At 50.4% G+C, this 13558-nt stretch overlaps 1 protein-coding gene across 2 annotated transcripts in view; it reads left to right on the top strand.

The window, feature by feature from the left end:
- PTK7 (protein tyrosine kinase 7 (inactive)) overlaps positions 1-13558 on the top strand; it is a 64250-nt gene that overhangs the window by 23123 nt on the left and 27569 nt on the right. The window contains exon 1 of one of the 2 annotated variants that reach the window (XM_010818186.4): positions 7530-7641. The exons of the other annotated variant lie outside the window; for it this stretch is intronic. Within the exon in view, the coding sequence (XP_010816488.1) occupies positions 7545-7641 (97 nt within the window). The 5' untranslated portion in view covers positions 7530-7544. Of the gene's footprint in view, positions 1-7529; positions 7642-13558 lie in introns of those variants that run through there. 2 annotated transcript variants of the gene reach the window in all.

The following is a 13558-nucleotide window of genomic DNA, read 5'->3' on the forward strand; positions in this document are numbered from 1 at the left end:
AATAAGTATTTGTTGAATTAATAATGGTAATTAATGTAATTGCCAACCAGGATTCCAGGTTGGGCTTTGACCTCCACTCTGCTGGTTCCACATTATGCAGGGGCTAGTGAACCCTCCTCAGATCAGTGGGTGTTTCCTGAGCATCTCCAGTGGGCAAGGCAATCACAGTGGAGGTGGTGGAAGAGTGGCCGATTAGCTCCTGACCTCAGGGAGCTGACAATCTAGTGGGGAAAGCAGTTGAAGCTTATGAAATGTTAAGAGCTTTAGGTCTTAATAACCATTTGTGGGGGCAACAGAAGAATGTGGATTCAGAGTTCACTGTTTCAGTCCTTGTTTTCCAAATTCCTTTTAGAGTTTCTTTTTAATAGTGAAATGTAGACGTGGAGGCTTCGTCAGGTTTAGATTTGATTTTTTTTTTCTTCCAGGTATCCTTTCCTCAGTAGGCACATAACATTTGGTTGTCTCTCTGGATAATTAGTAGCTATCAGTAATCATTGCCGGAGAAGGCAATGGCGCCCCACTCCAGTACTCTTGCCTGGAAAATCCCATGGATGGAGGAGCCTGGTAGGCTGCAGTCCATGGGGTCGCTAAGAGTCAGACACGACTGAGCAACTTCCCTTTCACTTTTCACTTTCATGCATTGGAGAAGGAAATGGCAACCCACTCCAGTGTTCTTGCCTGGAGAATCCCAGGGACGGGGGAGCCTGGTGGGCTGCCGTCTATGGGGTCACACAGAGTTGGACACAACTGAATCGACTTAGCAGCAGCCGCAGCAGTAATTATTGCTAGATCCATTATTTCATTGCGGGGGTGGGGGGGTCTGTAAAATGGTGATATTCTATTTATCAGTTGGAGACTTTTTTGAAGATCAGTTAGTTGCCCCTCGTTAACTGTTTGGTTACCATGAGATATAGCTGTTCAAGAAAGGGAAAGTAAATGCTTCTTGACCAGTTTTTAAAATAACAAGTTGTTTTTCTAGCATCCTTCAAAGGTGTCATTTTGGGCTCTTTAGAAAAAAATTGTTTTTAATTTTATGATTTGGCATTACTGGGGTCTTTACAATTTTTTATTGGAGTGTAGTTGATTTACAGTGTTGTGTTAGTTTCAGAAGTACAGCAGAGTGAGTCAGTTGTACATATATCCCCTCTTTTTAAGATTCTTTTCCCATATAGGTCATTTCAGAGTATTGAGTAGATTTCCCTGTGCTATACAGGAAGTTCTTATTAATTATCTGTTTTATATATAGTAGTGCATATATGTCAGTCACAAGTTCCCAGTTTATCTCTCCCCTTGGGCTCTTTTTTTTTTTTTGACATCATTATGAATTCATAGATTTTAAACTCATCCAATGTGTTAAGGGACTTCCCTGGTGACTCAGAGAGTAAAGAATCTGCCTGCAATGCAGGAGACTCAGGTTCAGTCCCTGGGTCTGGAAGATCCCCTGGAGAAGGGAATGGCAACCCACTCTAACATTCTTGCCTGGAGAATTTCATGGACAGAGGAACCTGGCGGGCTATAGTCCATGAGATCCCCAAAACTCAGACATGACTATGACTAACACAAACATCACCCACAATGTGTTAAGGCCGTGTGGTTTTTAACCCTTATGGATGCTTAAATGGCCCTTCTTTGCCTCACAGGAGCCTCTTCAAGCTGGCCCTGAGCCTTTTGATGCGACCCTTTGTCTTTGCTCGTTCCTTGTGTGATAAGATGCTCCAAGTTCATCCTGCACATTTCCTGCCCAGACCTGGAATCAGAACTTCCCTAAGGAGGAAGGGCATGAACTTTTTAGTGTATCGGTACAACAGTAGCAAACCACTTTCCAGAAGGACAATATAATTTACAATCTCCGGAATTCACTGGTGGCCCAGTGGCTAAGATTCCACGCTCCCAATGCAGAGAGCTTGGGTTCAATCCCTGATCAGGGAACTAGATCCTGCAGTGAAGAGTTTGCATGCCGCAACTAAGACCCGATGCAGCCAAATAAACAAATGATAACTTACACTCCCACCAGCAAAGCACGAGGACCGTTTTCTCCATCTACTCCACCAGTGTTAAGTGTTACTTTAAAAACTTAGCATTCATTTGATAAGGCAGTGTGATTCAGTTCAGTTCAGTTCAGTTGCTCAGTTGTGTCCGACTATTTGCGACCCCATGAATCACAGCACGCCAGGCCTCCCTGTCCATCACCAACTCCCGGAGTTCACTCAAACTCACGTCCGTCGGGTCAGTGATGCCATCCAGCCATCTCATCCTCTGTCGTCCCCTTTTCCTCGTGCCCTCAATCCCTCCCAGCATCAGGGTCTTTTCCAATGAGTCAACTCTTTGCATGAGGTGGCCAGAGTATTGGAGTTTCAGCTTTAGCATCAGTCCTTCCAATGAACATCCAGGACTGATCTCCTTCAGAATGGACTGGTTGGATCTCCTTGCAGTCCAAGGGACTCTCAAGAGTCTTCTCCAACACCACAGTTCAAAAGCATCAATTCTTCGGCACTCAGCCTTCTTCACAGTCCAACTCTCACATCCATACATGACCACTGGAAAAACCATAGCCTTGACTAGACGGACCTTTGTTGGCAAAGTAATGTCTCTGCTTTTGAATATGCTCTCTAGGTTGGTCATAACTTTTCTTCCAAGGAGTAAGTGTCTTTTAATTTCATGGCTGCAGTCACCATCTGCAGTGATTTTGGAACCAAAAAAATAGTCTGACACTGTTTCCACTGTTTCCCCATCTATTTCCCATGAAGTGATGGGACTAGATGCCATGATCTTCGTTTTCTGAATGTTGAGCTTTAAGCCAACTTCTTCACTCTCCTCTTTCACTTTCATCAAGAGGCTTTTTAGTTCCTCTTCACTTTCTGCCATAAGGGTGGTGTCATCTGCATATCTGAGGTTATTGATATTTCTCCCGGTAATCTTGATTCCAGCTTGTGCTTCTTCCAGCCCAGTGTTTCTCATGATGTACTCTGCATATAAGTTCAATAAGCAGGGTGACAGTATACAGCCTTGACGTACTCCTTTTCCTATTTGGAACCAGTCTGTTGTTCCATGTCCAGTTCTAACTGTTGCTTCCTGACCTGCATATAGGTTTCTCAAGAGGCAGGTCAGGTGGTCTGGTATTCCCATCTCTTGAAGAATTTTCCACAGTTTCTTGTGATCCGCACAGTCAAAGGCTTTGGCATAGTCAATAAAGCAAAAATAGATGTTTTTCTGGAACTCTCTTGCTTTTTCGATGATCCAGCGGATGTTGGCAATTTGATCTCTTGTTCCTCTGCCTTTTCTAAAACCAGCTTGAACATCTGGAAGTTCATGGTTCACGTACTGCTGAAGCGTGGCTTGGAGAATTTTAAGCATTACTAGCAGTATGATCAGCATTTCTTATTTGCATTTATGTTTCTAATTTGCATTCATTAGGTTATTGGTGCATTGGAACATCTTATATTTATTAATCATTTATATCTGTTTTGAGAAAACATGCTATTTTGACCACGTCACTATTAGAATTTTAATGGTGGTTGCGATTGATTTGTAACTGCACATCAAGGCCAGCAACCCCTCTTCTGTCCATTGCTAGAAACCGTTTTCCTAATTGGTCGTTTGCCATTGAGAGTTGTTTACAACCTCTATTTTATGGAGTCAGATATTTTCCTTCATAAAGCAAAGAATTTTCCAGTCCCCCCCTCACTGGGGCCTAATGGGATCAGAAAGCTGAACCCTAAGAGTTTACCTCCAGGCATTCATTCATTGGCGTCTAAACATTCGCTGTGCTATCCTCACCTAACTACAGTCGGGCCCCTTGAGGCCAGAGGCCTGCCTCGTTCCAGCACGGTCTGGATCCGTTTTCACTGAGACAGACTTGTTCTGACTGTCCTTCCTGTGAAGGTGGGAAGTGACTGAAATGCTGAGCAGCTACTAATCTGAGCACTGCCTGGAGGTTCCCGGGGCAGCCATCCCTAGAGTGGTCCCAGCAATCGACTGCTGCCCGCCCCATGGAGCCCTGCTGGAGTGGCCGGCTTCATCGGGCAGCTGTGGGACAAAGCTTCAGACCTCAGAGTCTGTTCAGAAACCTCTTACCCAGATGGCAGAGACTGAGTGGGTAGCACTTAGCAGCTCCATATGGTCTGCATGAGAGAGATGCCAACCGAGGCCTTCCCTGGGTAAGAGGTGGTTGTCATGGAACACAGTCCCTCAAAGATCTTGAACATAATAATCGCAAGCAATAATGGCTAAGAGCCCAAACTCACATGATACTTAAGTTAATATGTGCCAGGCACTGTTCCAAACATGCTACATTGGTTAACATGTGAATTTACTTTTCGCAAGCCTAGGAGGTAGATACTGTTATTAGCACCATTTTATAGCTGCAGAAATGGAGACACCGAGAGGATAAACAGCTTGCCCAAGGTCATACACTCGGTAAGTGGGGGAGGAGAACTGAAGTCAGACAGTCTGACTCCAGACTCTGAGCTCTTGTCATCTCCATCCTGCCCATACCCGGTGGGCCAGGGGTCTTAAAGTCATGCAGCGCTTCGGACTTCCCAGAGGGCATTTCGTCCCTGCAGGATAAGGAGCAGCTGGCTCTACAGATGGGGAAACTGAGGCCTGAAGAACAGAGCGACTTGCTCAGAGCTGCCTGTGCAAGTCAGATGCAGATCTTCTGTAGGTTCACTTATTTGGCATCCAAGTCAAACTTCTTGAACCTCCTAGGAACAGAATTGCCCTTAGACAGGTATTGTACAAACAGCGGTTGCCTTTTCCCTTTGGGAGGGCCCACATCTCTGGGTCTGGTGAACGGGGGAGTCTTACTCAGGACTTTCCTGGGCTCTTGAGGACCACGGTGGGTGCTCTTGAGGTCTCATGGTCTGAGCCGGGGCTGGCCATTTCTGGAAGTTGACTTCTTTGCCCTTGCGTGAGGAGCAGCCAGCTGAGTTCCCAGAGGAGCAGGACTGCTGGGTCAGGAGTTCTGGAAAAGTCGGGTGGGAAGTGCCCCACTGTCTTCTTGCTCCTGGCCTAATGGCTCGGACCATTTTTAGATGTCAGGAAGTGTAACAGTATGGTACATTTATCTTGATGAATAATGGAAGAGCCCAGGGAAGGTACTGTACTTTTCCTGGTGAATTATTTACCAGGAGCCTCTAATTTGAGGCTCTCCATTTTAAGTGGATTGGGAGTATCTAGAGCCCCACTCCCCCATCCCTCCCAAGTACAGGTTGGCTGTAACCTTCCGTGTCTAGTGTTACACTGGGCAGCCCTGTGACCTGTGACCTGTCGCCAGAGACTCTGAGTATGGAGTCCCTGTGGCTTCTGGGTTGGCTGGCAGGTGGGGCTGGGGAAGATGTCCCTACTAGAGATGCCCTGTGAGGGGTTTTCCTTGGCCAGAGGAGGCTGGGGTCAGTGGGGCTGGAGGCTGCTCTGCAGGCATGAAGAATCCTTTGTGTGCATACATGCATGCTCCGTGTCTCTCTTTCTTGTCTCTCTCTGGGTCTCTAGGACTGTGTTACTGGCTCTGTCTCTCAGTTTGTCTCTGTCCATGTCTCTGCCTGTTGATCTGGGTCTCTCTGTGTCTCTCTCTTCCCCGCTGCCCTTCCTCCCCACTCTTTTCCTTCCTCTAACACCTCTCCCTTACCCCCTTTCTCTGGCTCCCTCCAGCCCCCCTTTTTCTCTTCTTCCTGTCTTCCTCTTTTCTCCATCAGTGTCTGCTTCTCTCCCTCTCTCTCTGCGTGACTGTAGAGGCCTGTGAGAGGCACCTCCTGGGATGGAGGGACAGCCAGTTCCAGACTTAAGTGAAGCCAGATCTTGGTGCCTTCCAGACCCTGACTTAAAGATCCACAGAGTAGGCATAAAATAAACTTTAGGTCTTTGTCATTTTTTTGGCTATCCAGTTATTGCATCAGCCACTCTTAGGGGCTTTTTTTCTTCTTCTTCTAGCTATTTGTGTGTACTTTATGTTTTATAACATCCCCACCCCCGAAAGTCAGCTATCCCCAGGCTTTAAGCATCTGGTAATGAGTTGCAAGTTTTTGGTGCTTTTAAAAATAACTTACAAGGAATGGTTTCTATCCCTTATTCTTCAGATTCTGTTTTCCTCATCTGTCGTTACTGATATGAAGATTAATATACATCTTCTGCCATCTTTAGCCAGAATGCTTTTTTGAAACAGCTGATTTTTCAAAAACGACTTTTTTTTGGTTATTGTCATTAAAAAAAAAAGAAGCAAATCATCAGTGATGCAGTTAAGAAAGAAAAGAATAAAATTGGGTTTTACCTTATTAGAGAGTTTAGATTTTAAGCCATAAAGTGAAGTTTATAAGGAGTCAAGGAAGTGTCTGATGCTTTGATTCTAATTAAGTAGCTGGCCTGCCTTCCCCTTCCCGCTCTGTCCCTTGATCTCCACCCTCCCCCAGCTGGGCAAGACTCAATTGAGTGATGCTGGAGCTGTGACCCCAGCTGCAGTAGTTGGTCCTCGCCATAAGATAGCTTCCCCCGCCGACATTTCCCCGGCCACATGTGGTAGCTGAGGGGTTGAGGGGAGAGTTTTGGATGGCCACGGCAGATCTGTCTGCAGAAGGCAGCAGGGGCCTCTGCGAAATCCCACCCCTACACCCTCCGCAGCAGCCTAGAGGCCCGGAGGGCACCCTCACCTCTTTTTAAAAATTTTCCAGAACTTAACTTTTTTTAACTTATTTTTATATCTGGCTGCGCTGGGCCTTCGTTGCTGCTCAAGGGCTTTTTCTCGTTGTGGCCGTCAGGGGCTACTCTCTGGTTGCAGCGCTCGGCCTCCTCATTGTGGTGCCTTCTGTCGTTGTGGAGCACGGCTCTAGGCACTCGGGCCTCAGTAGTTGCGGTTCTCGGACTCTAGAGCACAGGCTCGATAGTTGTGGCGCACGGGCTTAATTGCCTCTTGTCATATGGGATCTTCCTGGACCAGAGATTGAACCCATGTCTTCTGCATTGGCAGGCGGATGTTTTTAACCGCTGGACCACCAGGGAAGTCTGCACCGTTGCCTCTTGAAGCCAGTGGCTCTCCCAAGCCACCTCTGTTTTTCTGGGCTCTTCTCTTTGTGTTTCAGGTTGAGGCTTAAAGCCTGGAGCATCTCTTTTCCTGGGTGGGTTTCCAGAAGCAGCTGTTGGTCAGACAGGTGGAGAAGGAAAGAAAGGAAGGCTGGGGGAAGGGCACTTGGAGGATGGTGTCGGGCCGCCTTGGTCTCCGGCAACATGTGTTTGGCATCGCCGCGTGTCAGCGGCTGTGTGGCAAATGCAGCCCGTCGCCGCAGGCCCTGCGTGGCTCGTGCTTTCCACATCACACATAGCAGAGCGATTTCCTCACATTCCCCACTCTTGTCTGCTCCGGGAAGTGGTTTGCAGAGCACTTCTAAATATAAAAGTATGAGACTGCCTCCCTCTCTTATCCCTTTGAAACCAGCTGAAGGCCAACCTCTTTAGTCACATTTTGGGTTTGGGGGGAGGAGGATGGAGGGGAAGGGAGAAGCTGGGGGAGTGTGTGTACCCGCGTGCGTGTTTTCCCGGGCTCTGCTGGTCCCCAGATGCATGGGGGGAGCCGCACGGGGCTGGTTGCGGTGCTGGAGGGGCGCACGGAGAGGAGGGTGGAGGCTCACGGACTGACTTTCAAACTGTGGGCAGGTATGTTCAGCCACTTACTTGTTTTAAAATTTTTCATTTTCTTCTTTCTTCCCCATACCCAACAGTATGTTATTCTCCTGGGAAACAACAGCAGGATATAGGCAGTGGCCACAGGGAAAGCACTTTAGAACGCAGTGCTGAGGGGAATAAAATGAGAAGCAGAGTGAGAGATAATGCATTTATATAGGTTAAAAATAGCCACATGCAAAACAACAATCGCATCTGACCAGAGCACGTACAAAGAGAGGATTTAATTAAACAGGACGGAGTGGTTGTTGGAGGTGGCCTTGGGTAAAAGGGAATAAAGTGAAAGAAATGAAGAGCCGGAGTGGCAACGTGGCAAGAACACAGGGTCGTCCCTGGTGGTCCAGTGGTTCAGACTTCACCTTCCAGCGCACAAGGTGTGGTTGGGGAGCTAAGAGCCCATGTGTCTCCTGGCCAAAAGCCGGAACATAAAACAATGGAGACGATAGTGTAATAAATTCAATTGAGACTTAAAAAAAAATGGTCTACATCCAAAAAAAAAAGCACACAGACGTGGGAGTCAGATAGACCTAGGGGCGGTTCCCCCTCACTGTCACTGGGATAGCCTTGACCCTAGTTTCCACCTCTGTGAAATGAGGCTGGTCCCAGTGGAGGGTTCTTTGGATGAGAAATAATGTGTCTGACATAAGGGCTGACCAGAGCAGACAGAGTAGCTAAGGCCGTGCTGACCAATGGAACTTTTTGCAGAGACAGAAGTCTGACGTCTGTGCTGATTAGTACGGTGGCCACTAGCCGCATGCAGCTCCTGAACACTTAGAACGTGACTGGTGTGGTGGAGGAAATGAATTTTCAGTTTCGCTTCATTTTAATTAAGTTACATTTTAATAGCTGCATGTGGCTAGTGGCTGCCATATTGGCTAGAACAGGTCAAAGGGATGTTTTTAACTTCTTTAAGAGATAGGGATGGCAACCCACTCCAGTACTCTTGTCTGGAGAATCCCATGGACAGAGGAACCTGGTGGGCTGCAGTCCATGGGGTCACTGGGAGTTGGACACGACTGAGCGACTTCACTTTCACTTTTCACTTTCATGCATTGGAGAAGGAAATGGCAACCCACTCCAGTGTTCTTGCCTGGAGAATCCCAGGGACCGGGGAGCCTAGTGGGCTGCCGTCTATGGGGTCGCATGGAGTCGGGCACGACTGAAGTGACTTAGCAGCAAGAGGTAGGGAGGGGACTTGCCTGGTGGTCCAGTGGCCAAGACCTCGAGCTCCCAATGCAGGGGGGCCCAGGTTTGATTCCTGGTCGGGGAACTAGATCCCACATGCCATAACTAAGACGTGGCACAGCCAAATTAAATAAATACTTAAAAAAACAGAGAGCCAGGGAGGATTTTCCCTCATTAGTAGAGTTGAGATCACTCCACCTAAAGGACAAGGACTTGTGTTCTCCCCTAATGGAGAGTTTGGGGTGTGTGCTCACTTAGAGAGGGGTAAAAAAAGCTCAGAAAACTGAATCTCCCAGCATTTTCCGAACCTGTCTTGAAAATAAATAGATGAAGTCAGGTCCAGCTAGTCCCATAGTAGTGGTTCCCAGGCTGTCCTCTGCTTCGACAGGAAAGGCTCTGGGAAGCTCACGCCCAGGCCCGCCCTGGCACTGTTCTCACTGTGGTGTCCCTGGGCCCCTCCCCACTACACCTGGGAGGGAGACCTGCTTGGGGCCTGGGTCTGAACCCCACCCCCACCCCACTGAATGGCTGTCAAGCCTGCATTGAGTCCTTTTCCATCTTCCCTGGAGGACGAGCACTGGGCCCTTTGTCCCCTTCCGGGCCCCTGAGCACACCGGCTGAGCATCCCTGAGGTCTTCCTGCCTCGTTTCCCAGGCTCTTGGTCCAGCAGCCCCCTTGCCTGCCTGCAGTGTCTGTCATTTCCACAGTCCCCTCTCTGGTGTCTTCAGGAGACGGCTGGCTGCAATCTCTCCCTCTCCTTGGGGCTGAGGATGAACATGGAGGGTGCAGAGGACCCCTGGTTCCCCCTGGCGGTTCTGTCCGCCTCTCAAGCCCCCATTGCTCACCAGGTGTTTGGACTCCCCAGGGATCACCTTGCCCAAGGGAGTTTAATCCGGAGTCCATAGTTCCCTAGAACCTCTGGGATTTCTTACTTCTCTGAGAAATATGCAGCCTTTTGTGGGTCTGTACCTAATACAGGTTTCATTTGAATATCCTTGGGGTCAGAAAAGAATCACAAAAACTGGGTGAGGAAACTGAGGCCCAGAAAGGATAATTAACTTGGCCAGGATTGGATCACGGCAGATGCAGAAGATTTCAGGTCAGGTAACTCTTTTTTTTTAGTTTATTTTTATTTATTATAAAAATTTTAATTTTTATTTATTTATTAGTCTGCGTTGGGATCTTTGGTTGTCCCCTGTGAGCTTTTGGCTGTGGCACGTGGGATCTAGTTCCCTGACTAGGGATTGAATCCGGGTGCTCTGTGTTGGAAACACAGAGTCTTAGCCACTGGACCACCAGGGAAGTCCCCAGATAGACTCTTAAGTGCCTTCGTCTCCCCGTAAATGCGTGTATGGTATTTGCTGTGTGGCCCAGGCCCTCTGGAGGGGCACAGGGTACCGTTATTGGGCACGGATGTCTACCCCCCACTCCGCGAGCTTGCAGTCTAGCTTGGGAAATACAGCACAGGCGGGTGTCTCAGGGGTATCACAGGCAGTGAGCTCTCAGTGCAAGGGCATGGCCGAGGCAGAGGCCAGGTCTCCTGGGGAGGCAGATTGCAAGCCGAGCCGCGGGAATGGCAGCAGCTTGTTAGCAGTGATGCTGGTCCCCGGTTTGCAGCTCCCAGCTGCCTCTGACCCACACCTGCCATTTATAGCATCAGTCTTAATCCTCCCGGGGCCGGCCCTACATGTGGTGCGTGGGCTTTGGGGGCTGGCTGTGCAGCTGGAGGCCAGGGAGGGGGCAGGAAGGGGACTCTGGCTAGCCAGCCCTTTGTTCCTGTGACTGCCTCTCTCGGGCTCAGCGAATCCAGGGCTAGGTCTTGGAGACCGTCCAGTCACATCTTCGCAGTTCTCTAATATTTACAGGTAATAGAACTACCTGGTATGGGGGTGGCCACTGGCCAGGGTCACTCTGCTTGTTAGGGGTTGTATTGAGACTAGAACCCAGGTCTCTCCACCCTATGTTCCTTCTGCCTGATCACACTGTATCACTCTGGCTGGGTTTTTAATTCATTGCTGCCTCCTTGGAGACATCATAGGTGTTTAAGAGTTCCTAAGGGTGAGAGATATGTCCTAGATATGGTCCCCTCGGCCCCAGCAGAAGAGTTTGGTGCCACGGTCGCATGGTGTGGCTGCCAGCTGGGGGATTGCTGCTGCTTTTTCCTTTTTAAGATAAATTTAGCCACGCCAGATCTTAGTTTTGATATGTGGGATCTGATTCCCTGACTAAGGATCAAATCAGGGGCCCCTGCACTGGGAGTCTGGAGTCTTAGTCCCTGAACCACCAGGGAAGTCCCTGAGAAGCTTCTCAAACCACATCTCCCAACTGCTGTATCTGCCCCTCTCAGTTCAGAGGCACGTGATACTGGACACGAAGACCTACTTGTGCTGTTAGAGATTCATCTTTCCGCTCCAGGGCCTCAGAGGAACGGGCGGGGAGGACTGAGGTGTGGTTTTCATCTAAGGTAGAAGCGCTGGCCCTCTGGGTTGTTTCTGCCCTAATCCCTGGTGATGTTGTTCCGTTTCTCTAATCCGGATGTGGGAGCCTCTCCAGATATTTACAGTTAAATCCCAGGACAGGAAAACTCAGCTGGGTCCCTGGCTCTGCTCCCTCCCGCGTGGCTCTGAGCAAGGGCTGTGATGGCCTGTGGAGGGCTGCGGGGCTGCTGGCGAACCTCCGGCCTTTTGTAGACGCTGGGGAGACGGGATGGGGCTGGAGCCCTGTGCTCTGCCTCTGGGTCTTGGAGTCAGCCAAGGTGGATCCTCAGCGACCCTCTGAACCCTGAGGTTCTAGGGCGTGTCCTCAAACGGGGTTGCTGGTGCTAAAACCACATGTGGGTATTGGTGGTGGTGGGCGGGGGCACTCCAGACTCCCCAGATTCACAAACCCCACTGCGGTGTGTGTGTGTTCCTGCCGGCCCCGGGGGAACTGGGAAGGCGAGTGGGACTGCTGCAAACAACTTTTTCCTGCAGAGACTGTTCGTAAACCCCCTCCGTGCCCCGCCCCCTACAATGGCCCACGCCTATGAGCTATGGGCCCTGGGAGTAGCCTGGAACAGCTGAAAGTGCATCAGTGAGACCCCTCAAATCCAAGGTGCATTGGCCCCTTGGGAAGGGGGAGTGGGGTAGAGACCTTGGTACCCCTGGGGCCTCTCCCTTGCTGCCGTTAGAGTTTCTGGCTGGAGGGGACCTGTGAGCAGTGCTGTCCTCCTGTGGGTGAGGGGGCCTGGGGGCTGCTCTCTTTCCCGGCAGGGAGCCCTTGTGCCCCTTGGGTTGAGGGCTGCCTCTCCTGGCCTGTGTCCTGATGCTGTCGCCCCAGGTAGGGCACAGGAAGTTGGCAGACATCTCCCTTGGGTCCATATGGCACAATATGAGCTTCCTTGGTTAGGGCTCTCTAGGTTCCCCTGGGAGGATGTCCCACAGGTATATGGGGCCTGGAGCCAGTCTTAGGTGTGGAGGGGTTAGCCTCGTGTGTGGGAGAGGTCACAGTCATGATCACATGCACCCCCGTGCGAGATGCCTGGGCCGGGGCCAGCCAGGGTCATGTTGGTGCCTCTGCCTGGCCCCAGACAGCTGTGTGAAGGGTGGCACTTCTTACTAGGAGGGAGAGAAGGTAGGTGGAATCCCCTGGTGTCAGGTTTGGTGGGTTCTAGGGTCTCCCTAGTGGCTCAGTCAGTAAAGAATCTTCCTGCAATGCAGAAGACCCAGATTGGATCCCTGGGTCAGGAAGATCCCTTGGGGGAGGGCATGGCAACCCACTCCAGTGTTCTTGCCTGGAGAATCCCATGGAGAGAGGAGCCTGGGGGGCTGCAGTCCTTAGGGTCGCACAGAATCGGAGACAACTGAAGCGACTAAGCACGCATGCACTCACAGGACCTCTGGAGCCCGGGGATGTCTTTTCGAGACCAGGAGGACTAGCCCCTGGGAGATGGGTCGTTGAGTGGCCCAGATGGATCCTTGGACTGGAGTAGCTGAAATTACTTCAGAGCAGAAAAACTTCCTGCTGCTCTCTGCTCTCCATAAAATCATGTTTACACATATGTGTGCGTACTCAGGCACACGTATACACACATGGATTGACTGGGCCTGGGGCCCAGAGAGCAGCGAGGAGGGCAGGCACCAAACCAGACGCTTGCTGGGGGATGGGGAGCCAGAGTTGGGCCACTGCCCACCCAGCCCTTTCTCGAGGGGCTGGGGCCAGGGCCCAGGCAGAGTGAGTGTCTGCATATAGATGGCTGTTGGGGAACCAAGGAGATGGCTTGGAAAATGTCCTTATTGGGTATTTGCAGCTCCAGCTTCTTTGGGGTCGTGCCTGGTGTGGGCAGATGGCTCTGTCTGCCGGTTTTGGTGGTGGGGGGTGTTCTTGGGCCCGCCCTGTGCCCTCCAGGCGCTCTGGGCCATGCTGTGGGCTTTTCATTTATGAATCCACTTAGTCTCATGCAGCCCGAGTGGTAGGAGTGGGGTTCTCATTTCATGGCAAGGGAGAAGGTCCAGAGAGGCAGTGGAGGTGGCGTTGCTAGGGAGTTGAAGCTGCTCTGCTGAGCGGTCGCCTCAAGGGTCACGTGGGCCAGATACTTCCCTTCTACACCCAGAGTCTGGGTGTAGAAGGTGGGGTGCACGGAGGGCCAGGCTGTGAAAGGGGGCAGCTTTGGGAGGCCCAGGACTGGTGTGCTTCCCTCACGGACTTTCTCCAGACCACAGCGCTG

Source organism: Bos taurus, chromosome 23 (assembly GCF_002263795.3).
Source record: "Bos taurus isolate L1 Dominette 01449 registration number 42190680 breed Hereford chromosome 23, ARS-UCD2.0, whole genome shotgun sequence".
In the NCBI taxonomy this organism is placed as follows: domain Eukaryota; kingdom Metazoa; phylum Chordata; class Mammalia; order Artiodactyla; family Bovidae; genus Bos; species Bos taurus.